General features: G+C 49.6%; 2 protein-coding genes and 2 long non-coding RNA genes across 4 annotated transcripts in view; 2 read left to right on the top strand and 2 right to left on the bottom strand.

The window, feature by feature from the left end:
- The window catches only part of LOC140417993 (uncharacterized), a 92,051-nt gene that overhangs the window by 22,539 nt on the left and 49,051 nt on the right, over positions 1-20,461 (top strand). The window lies entirely within an intron of this gene.
- LOC140420242 (uncharacterized) lies at positions 4,791-14,317 on the bottom strand. The gene is made up of 2 exons (XM_072504279.1): positions 14,300-14,317; positions 4,791-6,243 (listed from the first exon to the last, which is right to left on the bottom strand). The coding sequence occupies exon 2, from the start codon at positions 5,752-5,754 to the stop codon at positions 5,035-5,037; it is 720 nt and encodes a 239-aa protein (XP_072360380.1). The 5' UTR covers positions 5,755-6,243; positions 14,300-14,317; the 3' UTR covers positions 4,791-5,034.
- On the top strand, positions 14,471-16,468 carry LOC140420254 (uncharacterized). Its single transcript, XR_011946244.1, has 2 exons — positions 14,471-14,722; positions 16,171-16,468. It is a non-coding gene; the product is annotated as an uncharacterized lncRNA (long non-coding RNA).
- Positions 16,133-20,451, bottom strand: LOC140420248 (uncharacterized). The gene is made up of 2 exons (XR_011946237.1): positions 19,818-20,451; positions 16,133-17,842 (listed from the first exon to the last, which is right to left on the bottom strand). It is a non-coding gene; the product is annotated as an uncharacterized lncRNA (long non-coding RNA).

The raw sequence follows: 20,461 nt of genomic DNA, 5'->3' as shown, positions 1-20,461 counted from the left end.
AGACTCCACACAGACAGTGACCTAAGCCGGGAATCGAACCTGGGACCCTGGAGCTGTGAAGCAATTGTGCTAAGCACTATGCTACCGTGCTGCCCAGCACGGGTGAAATAATACTGTTCTTTTGTTCTCCCTTCCAAAATGAACTTCACAATTTCCCACATTATGCTCCATGTGGCAACTTTTTGTCCACTTGCTTAACCTCTCAATATCTATTTGCAAACTGTTTGTATCCCCCTCGCAACTAGCCTTTCCATCTATTTATGTGTCACCTGCAAATTTGGGCACAGTACGTTCGCTTCCTTCCTCCAAGTCATTAATATAAATTGTACACAGTTGCGGTCCCAGGACTGACCCCTGTGGAACCCCACTGGTTACAGGTCACCAACCTGAAAAAGAACCCCTTATCCCCACTCGCTATTTCCTGCTCATTAGCCAATTCTCTATCCATGCCAATATCCTACCTCCAACTCCATGGGTTCTCATCTCATGACAACGTTTTGTGAGGTACCGTGTCAAAGGCCTTCTGGAAGTTTAAATACAACACAAGAGCCGGGGCAGCATGGTAGCATTGTGGATAGCACAATTGCTTCACAGCTCAGGGTCCCAGGTTCGATTCCGGCTTGGGTCACTGTCTGTGCGGAGTCTGCACATCCTCCCCGTGTATGCGTGGGTTTCCTCCGGGTGCTCTGGTTTCGGCCACAATCCAAAGATGTGCAGGTTGGGTGGATTGGCCATGATAAATTGCCCTTAGTGTCCAAAATTGCCCTTAGTGTTCGGTGGGGTTGTTGGGTTGTGGGGATAGGGTGGAGGTGTGGACCTTGGATAGGGTGCTCTTTCCAAGAGCCGGTGCAGACTCGATGGGCCGAATGGCCTCCTTCTGCACTGTAAATTCTATGAAATTATATCTACTGGTCCCCCTCTATCCACTGGTTGAAACCTCCTCAAAACACTCTGATAAATTAGTCAGACACGGTTTCCCTTTCACAAAGCCATGCTGACTCTGCTTGATTAGATTATGATTTTCTCAATGTGCTCCTATTACTTCCGAATAATTGATTCCCACACTTTTTGCAACAATAAATGTTAGGCTGATCATCCTATAGTGTCTCGTTTTTGCCTCCCTCCCATTCTGAATCGGGGGGTTGTCACATTGGCAGTTTTCCAATCCTCTGGTAGTTCTCCAGAATCCAAGGATTTTTGGAAAATTACAATCAATGCATCCACTATCTCTTTCAGTCCCTCGTGCTCAATAGTTCCTTGGTTCTCTCGTGTTTTTGAGACAATTTCTGTGTCTTCCTCCGTGAAGACAGACAAACATTGTTTAGTTTCTCTGCCATTTCCTTATTCCCCATTATAAACTCTCCTGTCTCTGTCTGGAATGGACCCACGTTGGTCTTTGCTAATCTTTTCCTTTTCACATTCCTCTCGGAGCTTTTCAAGTCGTGTTTTATGTTTCTCCCCAGTTTGCTCTCATATTCTATTTTCTCTTTATCAGTTTCTTGGTTCTCCTTTGCTGAATTCTAAAACAAGTTCCCAATCCTCAGACTCACTACTATTTGGGCCACTTTGAGTCTCCTCCATTGATCTAATGGAATCTTTAACTTTTCTTGTTAGCTATGATAGCTTCACTTTTGCTGTTTAATTTTTGCTTCTTAAAGGAATCTATATTTTATGTAAATAAAATGCGAGTGGTTGCCGGTCTATTGTCTGTCGTCATACAAAGAACAAAGGACAGTACAGCACAGGAACAGGCCCTTCGACCCACCAAGCCTTCTCGGATCATGATAGCTGTCTAAACTAAAACCTTCTTGGACTTCCGGTGACGGCGGGCGGGAGGCAGCCGCACAATGGAGGGCTCCCATTCGGGAACAGCATTTTCGGGGCTTTAAGATCGGTCCCAGGGTCCACGGAGGCGGCAAAAGCAGGGAGAAGGCACAGAGGCGGCAGTGAAGGCACAGTGAAGAACAATGTCGAGGGGGAGCAAAAAAACGGCCGTAAAGAAAACAGCTGAAGGTCCGTCAGGGAGTGGAAAGGTCACCGCGGGGTCACCAAGGAAAATGGAGGCTGGAGCACCAGGGGAGGCCGCACTGCTTACGGCTGAAGAAATAACTAAGGTGATGGCTGCGGAATTCGAAAGGCAGTTTACAAAATACATGGAGACAATGAGGAAGGAGATGAGAGAGGTTTTGAGTGTGCTGGTGGAGGAGGCGATTTCCCCGGTGACGACGGCGATGGCGAGCACAGTGGCGGAGGTGCGGGAGCAAGGGGAGGCGCTGAAGGAAGTGGAGGAGACATTATTGCAGCACGGTGATCAACTTACCTCGATGGGGAAGGAGATGCGGAAGGTGTTGGACACGAACAAGAATCTGCGAAGAAAAATGGAAGATCTGGAAAACAGATCCAGGCGACAGAATTTGAGGATTGTGGGGCAGCCCGAAGGAGTTGAAGGACCGAGGCCAACTGAGTATTTTGCCGCGATGCTGGCGAAACTATTGGGGGAGGGGGAGGATCCCTCCCGATATGAACTGGATCGGGCTCATCGGTCGTGGAGGCCTGTACCAAAGGCGAGTGAGCCGCCAAGGGTAGTGACTCTGTGCTTCCGTAGGTACAGTGTGAAGGAGAAGGTCCTGAACTGGGCCAAGCAGAAGCGGGTGGTGCAGTGGGCTGGTATACGTGTATACCAGGACTTTACGGTGGAGCTGGCGAGGAGGCGGGCTGCCTTCAACCGGGTGAAGAGGGCACTGTACATTAGCAAGGTGCAGTGCGGCATTGTATAATCCAGCGAAGCTGGGGGTGACTTACAAGCTCAAGGACTTTTATTTTGGAACGGCGGAAGCAGCGGAGGAGTTTGCGAAGGCAGAAGGACTGTGGCAGAACTGAGAAATTGAGAAATGGCCAGGGGACGATGTAACCTCAGGACTGTATTTTCTTCTTTTTTGTTTCACTGCGTGCGGGTGTATGGGCTAAAGGAGCCAATGTTGTATATGTTTGGACAAGAGAAGAAATGGGACTTTAAGTCGTAATGAGGGTTCTTTGGGGTGTAGGTGGATATGCGGGGTTTCTGTGCTAAAAGGGGATTTCTGGGTTTTCCTAGGGCCGGGCAAGGGGGAAAGGGACCCGGGTGGGGGCCTCCACGCTGGCCAGTTTAAGCCGGCCAGTGAACGGGAGTGAGGTGGGGGGAGGGGTTGCGGCCATCGGAGCCTGGCAGAACAGGGTCCGAGTGGTCTCGCCGCGGTGGAAAGTTGGGGGGAAGGAACCGAGGTTGCAGGGAGGAGTTTTACAGGAGGCAGTGGACGGGAGGAGTTGGAGACTGGGGAGGAGTTGGAGACTGGGGGGTGTTTACAACTCTTGGGTATCATGTACGGTACACTTTCAGAGGTTGGATGGCGTTGAGTGTCAGGGGGGGACGACTCTATAGGTTAATGGTGATCCTGGGCGGTCCCGGACTCCTTTTTCTTTTTCTCCTTTGTTTTTTGTTGCCACCGTGGGAGGATTTGTTTTATTGGATGCATATATTGACAGGTGGGCTGTTGTTTGGGGTGGTGGGAGGAATGGATCGTTGGTATTGTTAAAGGGATTGATTTCGTATTTGTTACCGTTTACTGTTTGTGGGTGGGGTGTAAACTTTGAAGGAAAATGTGAAAATGGAGAATAAAAACATCTAAAAATAAATAAACTAAAATCTTCTGTGCTTCCAGGGTCTGTATCCGTCTATTCCCATCCGAATCAGGTATTCGTCAAGATGCCTCTTAAACGTCACTATCGTACCTGCTTCCACCACCTCCTCTGGCAGCGAGTTCCAGGCACTCACCGCCCTCTGTGTAAAAAAACTTCCCTCACAGGCAGGGACGATAGGGACATTTAAGGGGCATCTTGACAAATATATGAATAGGATGGGAATAGAAGGATACGGACCCAGGAAGTGTAGAAGATTGTAGTTTAGTCGGGCAGTATGGTCGGCACGGGCTTGGAGGGCCGAAGGGCCTGTTCCTGTGCTGTACATTTCTTTGTTCTTTGTTCTTTGTACATCTCCTCTAAACTTTGCCCCTCGCACCTTAAACCTATGTCACCTGGTAATTGACTTTTCCAACCTGGGAAAAAGCTTCTGACTATCCAGTCTTTTATCAGGTCGTCCCTCAACTCCGTCGCTCTCGTGAATACAATCCGAGTTTATCCAACCTCTCCTGACAGCTAATACCCTCCAGGCCAGGAAACATCCTGGTAAACCTCCTCTGTACTCTCTCCAAAGCCTCCACATCCTTTAGGTAATGTGGTGACCAGAATTGTAGGCAATATTCCACGTGTGGCCTAACTAAGGTTCTGTACAGCTGCAGCATGACTTGCCAATTTTTATACTCAATGCCCCGATCAATGAAGACAAGCATGCCGTCTGCCTTCTTAGCTCCTTATCCAGTGATTGGTTTATTGTAATTTCCCAATCTACCACAGACAACTTGTCCCTCATACCATGACAGTTTCCTTCTGCGAGAAACACCCAGATAAATTAGACAAAAGAATCCTGTAACCACCATAGCCCATCTTCATGGCAACATGGCTGCTTTGGGAACTAAATATCTTCCAACGTGCAAACACCTTTTCATTCTGTGCTCCTCGTCAAACTTGGAATCAGGTAATCGCAACGAGGCTCAAAAATGGTCAGCCCACCGGAGGCAGAGGTGTTAGACCGGCCAGTCCAGCAGAAAGAAACCCTCCAATCATCACCATTCACCAGATGTCAGAATGAACAGAATACAGTCCTGGATGTCAGTGAGAGCAGAAACATTAACAACGGAGCCAACATCTGTAATTTATTGTGAACTTGTTGGAGTCACAACAGGTACGATGAATCACAAAACCCCTCCCCACATTGAGAGCAGATGAATGGTCTCTCCCCAGAATTAACTCGCTAGTGTCTCCGTAGTTGGGACGGATCATTGAATGTCTCCCCTGCTCAGAGCAGGTGAATGGCCTCTTCCAGGTGTGAACTCACTCGTGTTCCTGCAGGGTGTTTGCATATCTGAATCCCTTCTCTCACTAAGAGCAGGTAAATGCCTTCTCCCCTGTGTGAACTCGCAGGTGTGTCTGCAGGTAGGATAACCGAGTGAATCCCTTTCCACACTGAGAGCAGCTGAACGGCCTCTCCCCAGTGTGAACTCGCTGGTGTGTCAGCAGGCTGGATGATTGAGTGAATCCCTTCTCACACTGAGAGCAGGTGAACGGCCTCTCCCCAGTGTGAATCCGCTGATGTATCCGCAGGTCAGATGAATGACCGAATCCCTTCCCACACACAGAGCAGGTGAACGGCTTCTCCCCAGTGTGAACTCGCTGGTGTACCCACAGGTTGGATGGATCACCGAATCCCTTCCCACACACAGAGCAAATGAATGGCCTCTCCCCAGTGTGAACTCGCTGGTGTCTCCGCAGGACGGATAACCGACTGAATCCCTTCTCACACTGAGTGCAGGTGAACGGCCTCTCCCCAGTGTGAATTCGCTCATGTATCCGCAGGTCAGATGAATGACCGAATCTCTTCCCACACACAGAGCAGGTGAACGGCCTCTCCCCAGTGTGAACTCGCTGGTGTCTCCGCAGGTTGGATAACTGAGTGAATCCCTTCTCACACTGAGAGCAGATGAAAGGCTTCTCCCCAGTGTGAACTCGCTGATGTATCCGCAGGTTGGATGAATCACTGAATCCCTTCCCACACACCGAGCAGATGAACGGCTTCTCCCCAGTGTGAATTTGCTGATGCATCCGCAGGCCGGATGAATGACCGAATCCCTTCCCACACACCGAGCAGATGAACGGCCTCTCCCCGGTGTGAATGTGCCGATGAGCTTCCAGTGCAGATGGAGCCCTGAATCCCTTCCCACAGTCCCCACATTTCCACCGTTTCTCCAGGGTGGGGATGTCCTTGTGTGTCTCCAGGTTTGTCGCTCAGTTGAAGCCTCGTCCACACACAGAACACGTGTACGGTCTTTCCCCGCTGTGAATGGTGTGATGTTTTTTCAGGCTGTGTAACTGGTTAAAGCTCTTTCCACAGTCAGTGCTCTGGAACACTCTCACTCGGGTGTGTGTGTCTCGGGGCTTTTCCAGTCACACTGATGTTTTGAAGCAGACAGAAAAGACAAACATTCTAGATTCAAAGTCCGGTGATATTCAGTTACAAGGAATTGAGGGACTCAGTCAGATTGAGACGTGACGTTTGAGATTTCGGTCTGTAATTCCTCCTCTTCTAATATCCTGTAAAAACAATTTACAAAAGTTATTTTTCTTCTCCTCATTTTGCAGAAGGTATCCTGAGGGTAACGACAGTCTGGCCGTGGGGTTAATCCTCCGGGTCCTCAGTCCTATTGAGGAATGTCTCCTTGGATCTATTGTGGTGGTGATTCTTTTGTATTTTTGTTATTATGGGAGGGTTTATGTGTTGTTGACTTTATCCTACTCTGGTACAGACGGGGCTTTTATCCGTGAAAGGAGCAGTTTGGGGAAACTTTGGTGCCTCTGGTGTAAAGTGAGTTGGAGGAGGGGGTAATGGCGCACGCCCGATTGTGGTGTGAAAATCTGTTCCTGTCTCTCTGTCGCCTAACTAATGGCGGCAGTTAATCTGCAAATTTTCTCAGGGAATGTACGGGGCATCCATCACCCTATCAGAAGGAAAAAGATCCTCTCCCTTTCTTAAGGAGAAAGTCGACATAGCTTTATTACAGGAAATCCATCTGGATTATGAGGAACACTTTAAATTGAGGCGGGATTGGTTGGGGCAGTTTTTTCACCTCTTTTCCATTGAGTCGCTGGGTTGTGGCAATGCTTATTATACACTATCCAAGCAGTCAGGGTAACTCTGCCGATTACAATGTGCATGTTCAATTTCCTTTGTGCCGGTCCCCCCCATCTCCCGTCCCTCCCCTCCGCCCCTTCACTCGTCGTTTCTGGGTCCTTTCCTGGGCCCTTCACTGTACAATGGGAGTTATCTGTTATTTACAAGTGGACGGTGCCCTCCCTTACCCCCCATTGATGGGCCTCCCCCCTTCCGCCCCACGCACTCCCTGTCCTGTTTTAAACCTTCCCTTGGGGGGTTCCTCTTCTTCTGTTTTCGTTCTCTGCTCTCTGGTCTCTGTGTCAGTTGGTTTCTGGCCTCTCCCTCCTTTTCCCAGTAGCCTCACCCTACCCTCCCCACATCCCTTTTCCTGCCTGCTCCCTGTGATCCCGTTGGCTCCCGTACGCCCTCCTCCCTCCCAGTGTTCCATTGGCCGCTGGCTTCAAACAGGTCCTGGAACAAGTTGGTGAATGGCCTCCACACTTTGTGGGAACCATCCTCTGACCCTCGGACGGTGAACTTGTTCTTCTCCAGGTGGAGAAATTCCGATAGGTCTGCCAGCCAGTCTGTAGCTGTGGGTGGTGCTGCTGATCGCCAGCCAAGCAGGATTCTCCAGCGGCCGATTAGAGAAGCAAAGGCAAGGGCGTCCACCCTCTTCCCCATGAATAGTTCTGGCTGGTCCGATACCCCGAAGACTGCCATTTGTGGGCACGGCTCCACCCTCATAACCATGGACATTGCCTATAAATAGTCTGTCCAGAATTCGACAAGTCTGGGGCATACCCAGAACATGTGGGCATGGTTTGCCGGGCCCCGCTGGCACCATTCACATTTGTCCTCCATCTCCGGGAAGAACCTGCTCATTCGGGTTCTTGTCAGGTATGCTCTGTGCACAACATTCAGCGGCATGAAGCTTAGCCTTGCGGAGGAGAAGGTGGAGTTGGTCCCTTTCAGTGCTTCACTCCAGAGACCCCACCCTATTTCCGTCCCTCACTCTTCCGCCCATTTTTCCTGGGTTTCGTCAAGTAAGGAGCGCATCCTTATTAAGAGTTGTCCGTACAGGTCCCCACAGTTTCCCTTCCCCACACTGTCTGCGTCCCGTAATTCCTCTTGCATTGTACTTCTCAGGGTTCCTGGGTGTGCTGGTGTCTCCTTGCAGAGAAAGTTTTTGACCTGGAGCTCATCCCTGTTTGGCAGGTCCAGTCTCTCCGTCAGCTCCTCTAAGATCGCAAGTCTATTTCCCGTGTAAAAGTCCCTGACCATCAGTGTTCCCCTGTCCCGTCTCTTACTCTTGAAGGTGGCGTCGAGAATGGCTGATGCAAACCTATGGTTGCCGCAGATGGGGGCCATGATGGACATATCGGTCAGACTGAAATGCTGCCACATCTGGTTCCAGGTTCTCAGGGTAGCTCCCACCACTGGACTGGTGCTGGCGGGGATTCCTCGGAGGTGTACAGTCGCCGGTAGAAGGCCTCGGATGCTTGGTTGACCTTTTTTGGTTGGGCTACGGGACGGCTATGGTTGGGTAACACAGTGGTCAGCAATTTTGCTTCACAGTGCCAGGGTCCAAGGTTCGATTCCCGGCTTGGGTCACTATCTATGTGGAGTCTACACGTTCTCCCCAAGTCTGCATGGGTTCCCTCCGGGAGCTCCGGTTTCCTCTCACAAGTCCCGAAAGGCATACTGTTAGGTAATTTGGACATTCTGAATTCTCCCTCCGTGTACCTGAACAGGTGCCGGAGTGTGGCGACTTGAGGATTTTCACAATAACTTCATTGAAGTGTTAATGTAAGCCTACATGTGACAATAATAAAGGTTATTATTATACCAGTCTGCCTCTGTTATCCTTTACCTGGGCTATTTCCCTCGTGGCTGCCTTCTTTCTCAACTGGTGAACCAGCAGGCGGCGAGCCCTCTCCGTGCTCATAAAAGGTCCCTCGTGCCTGGCGGAGTTGGTCACTGCCTTCCTGGTGGGGAGCAGGTGAAAGTTCTTTTGCAGCTTCTTCCTCTCCAGCAGAAGCTCTATGGTCAGGGCCTCGGAGTATCGTCTGTCAACCTCCAGACTGGAGTTGATCAGTTGCTGCCTCACCGCTCTCTCTTCCCTGTCTCTATGAGCCTTTTGGCGATTATTTATCCCCTAATCACAGCCTTCAATGCCTCCCAGAACGTGGAAGGTGAGACTTCCCCGTTCTGGTTGTTAGTGATGGACTTGCCGATGGCCGGTGATGTTTTCTGGCAAAAGACCTCGTCGGCCAAGAGGGTCGTGTCCAACCTCCATGTGGGGCATTGGGTTTGTCCCGTCTCCAACCTCACATCCATGTAATGTGGAGCGTGGTCTGAGATTACAATCATGGATTATTCCACTCTGACTATTTCTGGAAGCACCGATTTCCCCACAACAAAGAAGCCAATGTGAGTGTAGACCTTGTGTTCTGGTGAGAAGAACGAGAATTCCTTCTCATCTGGGTGCAAGAACCGCCAGGGATCCACTGCCCCCGTCTGCTCCATGAACGTTCCCAGTTCCCTCGCCAGCCCTGTCATTTTCCCTGGTTTGGGATTGATCTATCAGTCAATGGATCCCGTGAACAGTTGTGAAGTTCCCCCTCTCATGATCAGACCTTATCCCTCCTCTTCTATCTCCCCCCCCCACCCCACTGAATCCCCCCTCTTCTATCTCCTCCCCACACCACCTGTAGCCCCCCTCTTCCATCTCCCCCCCCCACCTGTAGCCCCCCTCTTCTATCTCCCCCCCCACCCACCGTATCTCCCCTCTTCTATCTCTTCCCCACCCCACTGTATCCCCCCTTCTATTTACCTCCAATCCCACCGTATCCCCCTCCTCTATCTGCCCCACCTCCCAGATACTCTCTTCCCAGTGGGAGATGTGCCGCGGTCCCGCTCTCTCCCGTACTTCCTGGCACTAGCTTTCCCGCTGGTGTGTGGCCCCCCACCCAGGGTTGATCTGACCCCCTCCTACACCCGCTCTGCTTGTGTCCCTGCTGCCCCCTCCTCACCCTCTCCTGTGGTCTGCTGCCCTCGCCCCCTCCCTCCTATGAGCTGGCTCCCCTGTTCATTGCGAGGTGACTCAGTCGGAGCGACCTGTGAGTCCTGTCGATCTCTGGCAGTTTGGGGAAGCTGGCATTCCCAGCCAGGTTGTCCAGCATTTGGGCCACGTAGTCGATTGGGTCCCTGCCCTCGATCCCCTCTGGCAGGCTCACTATCCGAATGTTCTGCCTCCTTGACCGATTCTACTGGTCCTCGACCTTTTCCAGCTCTCGAACTGTGCTCCCCTGGGCTTCCAGTTTCCTCCACATGCCATTGAGCATCTTCTGCATGGCGGCTAGCACCTCCGCCAGCTTGACCGTCACGCTTAACTCAGCCTTAATGTCATCCTTCATTGCATTTAGTTCCCTGGTTAGGAACATCCTCCATCCATCGCCTGGGGGGGGGGGGGGCTTGTTTTCTGGGTCGCCGGTCTCTTTCTCTCGGGAAGACTGGAGACCGCTCGCCTCGTGGGGCCGCCAACCCACTTGCTCGCCGCTCCTGTCCCTTGCCGCAGTGTCTGTGACCCTGCAGCCTTTCGAGCTGTTGCTTCCTGGCATTTTGTTGTCCGCACTATTGTTGAGGGTGAGGGGATGTTTAAGTCTGATTTTGCAGCTAAATTCGGCCGACAGTGCCTATTTTTCTGTTGTATGGAGGAGAGCCACCTGATGTGGGACTACTCAGCACATCCCCGTCACAAGTTCCCTCTCTTTTGAATGTTGACTTGAAACTGCGATCTTATGTTTTGCCGATAGGCTGGAGGACATCCTTCCGACAATCGTGCGGGAGGACCAGACTGGGTTTATACGGGGAAGATTTTCCAGTAACAATGTTGGAAGGTTGCTGAATGTGATTCCGACTTTTCAGAAATATGCATTGAAATGAAATGAAAATCGCTTATTGTCACAAGTAGGCTTCAAATGAAGTTACTGTCAAAAGTCCCTAGTCGCCACATTCTGGCGCCTGTTCGGGGAGGCTGGTACGGGAGTTGGATCCCCCAGCATTGGATGGGCTGGTGATCTCCTTCGATGCAGAGAAAGCTTTTGCTCGAGTTGAGTGGAATTATCTGGTGTATCCGCTGTGAGTCTTCGGGTTGGGTGAGGATTATATTGAGTGGATGCAATTGTTATATCACCGACCGGCAGCGGTTTAAGGGTGTCGAAGTTTGAGCTTCAGAGAGGGACGAGACAGGGCAGCCCTCTGTCCCTTTTGCTGTTGGCCACTGAGCCATTGCCAGAGGCTATTAGATCAGATCCTCTGATATCGGGACTGGGGGGTGGGGTGAGGCAGCACAAGATCACGCTGTGTGTAGATGACGGGCTGCAGTTTGTGTTGAACCCCAGTGTTTCAGTCCTGGCCATTATTGGAGTAGTGGATAGATTTTTTTTAAGTATTTTGATTCAGATTTTAACATTTACAACACATAACATTACAAGTAAAACCAACACAAAACCCCTGAACCCACCCCAACTCCCTAACCAACCTCTCCACCTCCCTCCCCGGCCGCTAACAGTTGACGGTAACAAGCTCCTTGAAATTATAGAACATAGAATCCGTACAGTGCAGAAGGAGGCCATTCAGCCCATCGAGTCTGCACCGGCTCTTTCAAAGAGCACCCTACATAAGCCCATGTCTCCACCCTATCCCTGTAACCCATTAACCCCATCTACCCTTTAATGGAAGCCTACAAAGCCTCCGTCTCCCTGCTCCAACCCCACGCCTACTCTGCGTTCGCCGCCCAATAATAGTATAACGGGTTCACAGGGCCAAGCTCCCTGACTGTCGCCCTCTCTGAATCACCGTCTTCCTAATCCTTGCCACCTTATCTGCCCACACAAACAATTAAACCAACCAATCCACCCCCATAAAGAACAATTTTGGAAAAAAGACCATTAGGCACGGAGATAAAAATAAAAACCACAGTAAAATGTTCATCTTAACCAGCTGTACCCGATTGTGGATAGATTTAGTGACTTCTCTGGTTATAAGATGAATTTTACTGAGTCAGAGGCCATGCTGGTGGGAGGAGGGGGGTGTTGAAGGGTAAGCCCCCTCCTCTTGCTAAGTTCCCAATCAGATGCTCCCCCCTTGGGATTTAAATATCTGGGAATGTCAATGACACCTCTTTCAGACAGCTACATGGGGCCAACTTTCCACAGCTGATAGTGACTATTAGGTGGGACCTTGCCTGGTGGTCGGCTCTTCCGATTTCATGGTGAGGGAGGATCGTCTTCATTAAAATGAATGTGTTGCCCAGACTGTTGTACCCTCTGCAGATGCTGCCTATACTGCTGTCAACCATGGTCATTAAGTAAATTAATGGAATGATAAGTACATTTATCTGGAACAAAATTAAACCTCACCTCAAGTTTCTTAAGCTCCAATTACCAGGAGCTAGGGGGGGGGGGGGGTCTCCCGAATGTCAGGCTTTTTCAATTGGCCTCTCATCTTAGGTTCATACGGAATTTGGTTAGGATGGACCCAATATCCATCAGGCTCGATATGGAAGCAGGCCAGTCTGATCTCCCTCTATCCAAAACTGGCATAGACTGATTACGGAATGTATCCCATTGGAATTTTTAATGTCTGTACTTCATTCTAAGTCTGATGCAGTTGTTAAATTATGAGACCCCTATCTCAAATACATATGCTCCAATTTGACTGACTTGCTCCTCCAGGGCTTTCAATTCAACTGAGCCCAGAGTAGGGCACAGTGAGGCACAGTGGTTAGCATTGTTGCCGCAAAACAGCCAGGGACCCAGGTTTGATTCCTTGAGTGGCTATCTATGTGGACTGTGTCTGCGTGGGTTTCCTCAGGGTGCTCCGGTTTCCCCCCACAGGCCAAAGATGTGCCGGTTAAGTGGCTTGGTCATGCTCAATTGCCCCTTAGTGTCCAAAGGTGTTAGGTTAGGTGGGTTGACGATGATCAATGTACCGGATTATGGGGATAGGGTGGGGAGTCTGCCTCGGTGAGTGCTTTTTCTGAGCGTCAGTGCAGACTTGAAGAAGCGAATGGCCTCCTTCTGCACTATAGAGATTCTGTGTCATTTATGTTATTTTAATTTGACTATGCTGTTAGTCTGTTTTGTAAGGTTTTGGGGTGTGCATTGTTATCCTTCTGTTTTTATATAATCTTACCCTCTTTCCCCACTCACTATGTTAACCTGTTAGCTGGTTGTTCAATTGATTGGGTGTTTCAAATAGCGGCTCTGGTCCCTACAATATCCTGCTACAAATTAATTCTCAATGTGTTGCTTGTATTTATGTGGCAGTATCAGTTGTTCTACACTATACCCATTTTCCATCAATATTTCTGTTATTCTGTATTTATAGTAAAAAAAAACATAACAAGTCTGGCCCCTTTTATTCATAGAATTTACAGTGCAGAAGGAGGCCATTCGGCCCATCGAGTCTGCACCGGCCCCTGGAAAGACCACCCCACCCAAGGTCAACACCTCCACCCTATCCCCACAACCCAGCAACCCCACCCAACACTAAGGACAATTTTGGACACTAAGGGCAATTTAGCATGGCCAATCCCCCTAACCTGCACATCTTTGGGCTGTGGGAGGAAACCGGAGCACCCGGAGGAAACCCACGCCCACACGGGGAGGATGTGCAGACTCCGCACAGACAGTGACCCAAGCCGGAATCGAACCTGGGACCCTGGAGCTGTAAAACAATTGTGCTATCCACAATGCTACCGTGCTGCCCGTGGAAGAGAAATCCAGAGACGAACAACCCTCTGAGGGAAGAGATGACTGGAAATATATAAATAGCAACAGTACAATATTACACAACTGGAAATAATAAATGTATTTTATTACAGAACCATAAATAATATATCTAATTTGTACCATTTAAAAATACGAGATATTAATTTACTGTCCCTTAAATGTCAGCCATCTCTTGGCGCCACAGCGAAAAACCGGACCGACCTCCTCAGAAGACAAACATGGGACACAACCGACAGAATACCCTTCGTCGTCCAGTACTTCCCCGGAGCGGAGAAACTACGTCATCTTCTTCACAGCCTTCAACACGTCATTGATGACGATGAACATCTTGCCAAGGTCATCCCCACACCACCACTACTTGCCTTCAAACAACCGCGCAACCTCAAACGAACCATTGTTTGCAGCAAACTACCCAGTCTTCAGAACAGTGACCACGACACCACACAACCCTGTCATGGCAATCTCTGCAAGACGTGCCAGATCATCGACATGGATACCACTATTACACGTGAGAACAAATGTGTCAAGCTGAGGGAGCAAAGGATGTCAATGTCTTTAAGAGAGAGAGCGACCTGGGCCAAGCTTTGCAGAGTCTGCACCCTCCCTGGATTCACTTCCTTTCCCTTCAGTTGCTGCAAGTGACCAATTGAAGGTCAGAATGAGAAATGGAAAGGGGGAGAAAAGAAAGTGTTTCACTCACAGATGTTGGAGACAGGAGGAGGTTTTACCTTCACATCCGCTGTGACATCACAATGGCGCCCTGCCTGAATCAGCCAATAGGAATTACCCTATTCCGCGCAGCCGTCACCGGGTTCCTGTGCGCAGGCCCGGCTCTCCCCGTCCCCACCCGTTGTTTCGCCCCCCACTGAACAAGGGAGAAAAAACCCCAGCTCCGGCCAGAGCGGGGAGCCAATCGGTGATCTCCCCCCCCCCCCCGTCCACGGCTGCGCATGTCCAAAGGAGAGGGGAAACTGCGCATGTGCAAAGAATAGCACGCATCCTGAGTTATTGACCAATGGAAAGAATTGGAGGACCGGAAGGACTCTGGTCCTCCAGCTAATCAGCGCGGGCTTTGTGTGACTGATGGATTGAACTTCACAAGTTCCTGCTGTTTCCAACATCTGTGAGTAAGACACTTTATTTTCTCCTCCTTTCCATTTATTTTCTCATTCTGACCTTCATTTGGTAACTTGCAGCAACTGAAGGGAAAGGAAGTGAATCCAGGGAGGGTGCAGACTCTGCAAAGCTTGGCCCAGGTCTCTCTCTCTGAAAGACATTGACTCCTTTGCTCCCTAAGCTTGACACATTTATTTGTTTGGCTAAAAGGATGGTCACAAGAAACAGAAATAATGCTCCACACCCGCCAACACATCACCAGACTGCTCAGACTTGTATAATCCTGCATAGAATTCCCGAAATTCCTGTTTATTTCCTCCGTCCTAGGGGCAGCACGGTAGCATTGTGGATAGCACAATTGCGTCATAGCTCCAGGGTCCCAAGTTCGATTCCGGTTTGGGTCACTGTGCGGAGTCTGCACATCCTCCCCGTGTCTGCGTGGGTTTCCTCCGGGTGTTTTGGTTTCCTCCCACAGTCCAAAGATGTGCAGGTTAGGTCAATTGGCCACCCATGACAAATTGCCCTTAGTGTCCAAAATTGCCCTTAGTGTTGGGTGGGGTTACTGGGTTATGGGGATCGGGTGGAGGTGTTGACCTTGGGAAGGGTGATCTTTCCAAGAGCCGGTGCAGTCTCGATGGGCCGAATGGCCTCCTTCTGCACTGTAAATTCTATGTATGTATGTCTTTGTGACCCTTTTCCCTCCAGCAAGCCACAAAGAGAAATCCGCTCCAAAGTCAGCCTTTGTATTTGCTCAGTTTATTCCCAAACTCCTTTTCGCATCCTGCTGAGTAAATAGGGAGTCTGCTGCATTAACATCCTCAGCAGAGCTTACTAGGGATAATCTTATAATTCTCCTCGGCCTTCGCCAAACAAACCTCCAGAAGCCGCTGGTTCTCCAGCACCTGCACCTTTTATTAGCAGTGTGAGAAATGATCATCCCACCCCGTCATGAACTTCACACGTCTGGAGGGGGAAATACCAGGGGCCAAGTTAAAGAAAAGGAAGAACTCAAACTCTTCCTTAAAATGTGTAGTAAATGAAGTACCTCTTATCAGGAAGTCATCAAACCTCCACTTTCTCGACCGGGGGTGAGCCCTCGAGCAGAAGCTCCAGAAAAATGGGGGGTGGGGGTGCGGTGTTTCCTGTGGTGCAGGAGGATACCAGGTGTAGGATCGTCCTTGGCTCATTCTGGAGGTTGACAGACGATACTCCGAGGTCCTGGCCATAGAGCTTCTGCTGTAGAGGAAGAAGCTGCAAACGAACTTTCACCTGCTATCCACCAGGAAGGCAGTGACCAACTCCGCCAGACACGGGGGACCTTTTATGAGCACGGAGAGGGCTAGCCGCCTGCTGGTTCACCAGCTGAGAAAGAAGGCAGCCACGAGGGAAATATTCCAGGTAAAGGATAACAGAGGCAGACGGTATAATAATAATCTTTATTATTGTCACATGTAGGCTTACATTAACACTGCAATGAAGTTATTGTGAAAATCCCCCAGTCGCCACACTCCAGCGCCTGTTCAGGTACACGGAGGGAAAATTCAGAATGTCCAAATTACCTAACAGTATGCCTTTCGGGACTTGTGGGAGGAAACCGGAGCACCCGGAGGAAACCCACGCAGACACGGGGAGAGTGTGCACACATTGATGATGCATCCTTCCCAAAGAGACAAATGTATTTATATTAGATCTGCCTGTAGTGGTAGGAAAAACATTATTTACTTTGCATGATAAAATAAATGTCCTTCCATCAGCTTTTGTGGATTATTTCAGTGGAAATGTGCTCTCCCAGGCTCAATGATCATCAGCCCACTGGAAGCAAAGTCATGGCCAATCCAGCAGAAAGAAACCCTCCCACTGCACCATGTGTCAGAATCAACATGGTTCAGTCCTGGGTGTGATTAACAGCAGCAATAACAGCAGAATCCAACCCCTGTCATCACTTGTGAACTCGCTGGTGTCTCAGCAGGTCTGATGACTGGCTGAATCCTTTCCCACACACTGAGCAGGTGAAGGGCCTCTCTCCAGTGTGAACTCGCTGGTGTACTCGCAGTGTGGATAACTGAGTAAATCCCTTCCCACAGTCAGAGCAGGTGAATAGCTTCTCCCCAGTGTGAACTCGCTGGTGTCTCTGCAGGCTGGATAACCGAATTTCTGCCCATAGTCAGAGCAGGTGAATGGCCTCTCCCCAGTGTGTACTTGCTGGTGTGTCTGCAGGATGGATAACTGAGTGAATCCCCGCCCACACACAGAGCAGGTGAACAGCCTCTCCCCAGTGTGAACTCACTGATGTTTCCGCAGGGCGGATGAATCATTGAATCGTTTCCCACATTGAGAGCAACTAAATGGCTTTTCCCCAGTGTGAATTTGCTGGTGTGTTTGCAGGTGGGATAGTCGAGAGAATTCCTTTCCACAGTCAGAGCAGGTGAATGGCCTCTCCCCAGTGTGAACTCGCTGATGTTTCCGCATGCTGGATAAGTGAGTGAATCTCTTCCCACACAGAGCAGGTGAGCGGTGTCTCGCCTGTGTGAACTCGCTGGTGTGACTTCAGGCTGGATAACCGAGTGAATCTTTTCCCAAACTGAGAACAGGTAAACGGTTTCTCCCCAGTGTTAACCCGCTGATGTCTCTGCAGGTTGGATAACTGAATGAATCCCTTTCCACACTGAGAGCAGGTGAATGGCCTCTCCCCACTGTGAATGCGTCTATGAGCTTCGAGCTTTGATGGGGCCCTGAATCCCTTCCCACAGTCCCCACATTTCCACGGTTTCTCCATGTTTTGGGTCTCCTCGTGTCTCTCCAGGTCGGACAATCAGTTGAAACAGAACACGTGTACGGTCTCTCCCCGCTGTGAATGGTGTGATGTTTTTTCAGGCTGTGTAACTGGTTAAAGCTCTTTCCACAGTCAGTGCTCTGGAACACTCTCACTCGGGTGTGTGTGTCTCGGTGCTTTTCCAGTCACGCTGATGGTTAAAATCATTTGAAGCTGACAAATCAGGGAAACATTTCTCTTTCCAGATTCAAAGGCCGATGATATTCAGGACCTAATGAACCGAGTGACTCGGTCAGATCTTGATGTGACATTTGGTTTGAGATTTCTTTCTATAAATCCTCACTGTCAAATATACTGGACAAGGAGTTTACAAAAGACATCACTGTCAGTACAGGATAGAAATTCAGAACAGACAATTCTAGTTTCTGTGGAACATTCTTTCCTCTCTCATTCCCCACAAGCTGTAAATCTCCATCCCACACACTCCCTCCATTCTCACTCTGCTGTATCTAATATTCACCCTCCCAATTCTCCTGAAGGTGCTGATTCAGGCTGATTGACAGATTCACGCTCACTGCTTCCTATCAGATCCCCGTTGGCTGTATGTTGGAGAAGGTCACACACTAGGCGGCACCGCCAGGATGGATTTTTTTTTTGTCCTTTTTGCCCAGTTCCCGGGGAATTTGAGTGGACAAACTTGGGTCAAGCTAAAGGTTCAGTGAACCCGTCGACAAAATCATGCTGAAAATTTCAAAAAGGTCTGGTGGGAAGAAAGTTACGAGAGGAAACCCTTCGACGGATTTGGTGGGTCCGTGTGGTTCACCAGGAGGGAGGTTGGTGGAATTGACTCCAGTGGGTGCAGCCGTTCCTATCACGGTGGATATGCTGGTGGGGGCACTGGCCTCGGAGTTTGAGAAACAAGTTGGGAAGTTCTTTGAGAAACAAGGGCAAGCTCTGCCAGCATCTCTAATGGAAAGGACCCTTTCACTTGCGGGATCGGAGGAGGGTAACACATCTGGAATCTATGGGCGGATCCTTTCAGAGGAAGGAAGCTCAGTGGATGGAGTGAAAGTGAAGTGAGATGAGGATGTGGGGCCTGTAGGAGATGATGGGGTGTGGAGTGAAGTCCTTGGGAGGGTGAACTCCACGTCCTCGAGTGCGAGACTGGGCTTGGTCCAGCTCAAGGCAGTGTTTAGGGGACACCTAACCAAGGAGAGGATGAGCAGTTTTTCCCCAGATGTGGACAATAGGTGTGAGCGGTGTTCCAGAGGTCCGGCCGGCCAACCACACACACACATGTCCTGGTCCTGTCCCAAACTAGTGAGCTTTCAGATCTTCTTCTTCAATACCATGTCGGCGATTATCAATATCGAACTGGAGCCCTGTCCTTTGGTTGCCTTACTTGGGGTGTCGGACTCGCTGGGGCTGCAGACGGGGGAGCGGAGGCAGATGTCCTTGCCTTCCCCTTGTTGATTGGCCAGAGGCGAGTCCTGCTCGGGTGGAGGTCTCCAACCCCACCAAGTGCCCCAGCATGGTGTGGGGATCTAATGGATTTTTATACTGAAAAGATTAAATACACCGTGAGTGGATCGGTCAAGAGTCTTACTCAAGGTAGTGGCCTTTTATTACTTACTTCAACATTCACAACTGATCATTAATGTACACTACAAACAACAAGGGACCCAGTACTGATCCCATCGGAATATCACTGGACACAGACTTCCAGTGACAAAGACAACCTACGACCATCACCCTCTGCCTCCTGCCACAAAGCCAATTTTGGATTCAATTTGACAAATTGCCCTGTATCCCCAGGGCTTTTATCTTCCTGACTAGTCTTCCGTGTCAGACTTTATCAAAAGCCCACAGAAGTCCACTTAAACTACATTAACTGTACAGCCTTCATCACCTAGTCACCTCCTCAAAAAATTCAGATCAAATTTGAAAGACCCGATCTCCCCCTGACAAAACCATGTTGACTATCCTTGATCAATTCTGCCCCACAGGGTTTTTTCCAAAAGTTTACCGACTACTGATGTTAGACCAAAATCCAAATCCTACCAACTGTCCTGGCTCGAGACAATTTACACCTCTTTAATCTGTGATTCTCCCTCTCCCCAGTTTCTCCGTCTAGACCTGCAGACTTAATTACTTGCAAAGACTCGTATTCAAAGCATCGTATTGCATCTTTGACTTTGTCTAAATATATGTTTCTGGAACCTACCTCTTCATTTACCGGAGGAAGGAGCAGTGCTCCAAAAAACTAGTGATTCAAAAACAAACTTATTGGACTTTAACCTGGTGTTGTAAGACTTCTTACTGTGCTCACCCCAGTCCAACACCGGCATCTCCACACACTGAAGTTAGACTCACTGGTCTGTAATTTCCTGGTATTTTCTTACTTCTCTTCCTGAATAATGGAACCACATTATCTGTCCTCCTGTCCTCTAGCTCCACTCCTGTGACCAGAGAAGATTTGAAATTTGTCAGATCCTCTTCAATCCCATGGAGGCCTGGGGATTTAAATAAGTCAACAATTAAATAAGTCAACAATTGAAGGTTAGGGGTGACAGTGGTTCGCATTGCTGCCTCACTGCGCTGAGGTCCCAGGTTCGATCCTGGCCTCAGGTCACTATCTGTGTGGGGTTTGCACATTCTCCCCATGTCTGCGTGGGTCTCACCCCCACAACCCAAAGATGTGCAGGGTAGGTGAATTGGCCATGCCAAATTGCCCCTTAATTGGAATGAAGAAAAAACTGGGTACTTTAAAAATTTTTTTAAAATCAATTGAAGGTCAGAATTTGAAAAGAAATGGAAAGGGGGAGAAAAGAAAGTGTTTTACTCCCAGATGTTGGAGACAGGAGGAAGTTTCAGTCTGTGTGAAGCTCGATATTCACTCAGACAGAGGAGCAGCAGCTTTGCTGGGCAGACCAGTGGAGGAAGCTCCGTGCAGCCATTAACACAAAGACCGGA

Source organism: Scyliorhinus torazame, chromosome 5 (assembly GCF_047496885.1).
Source record: "Scyliorhinus torazame isolate Kashiwa2021f chromosome 5, sScyTor2.1, whole genome shotgun sequence".
Lineage (NCBI taxonomy): Eukaryota > Metazoa > Chordata > Chondrichthyes > Carcharhiniformes > Scyliorhinidae > Scyliorhinus > Scyliorhinus torazame.
The sequence above is the reverse complement of the archived record's forward strand: the minus strand, read 5'-3'. Positions and strand labels throughout refer to the sequence as shown.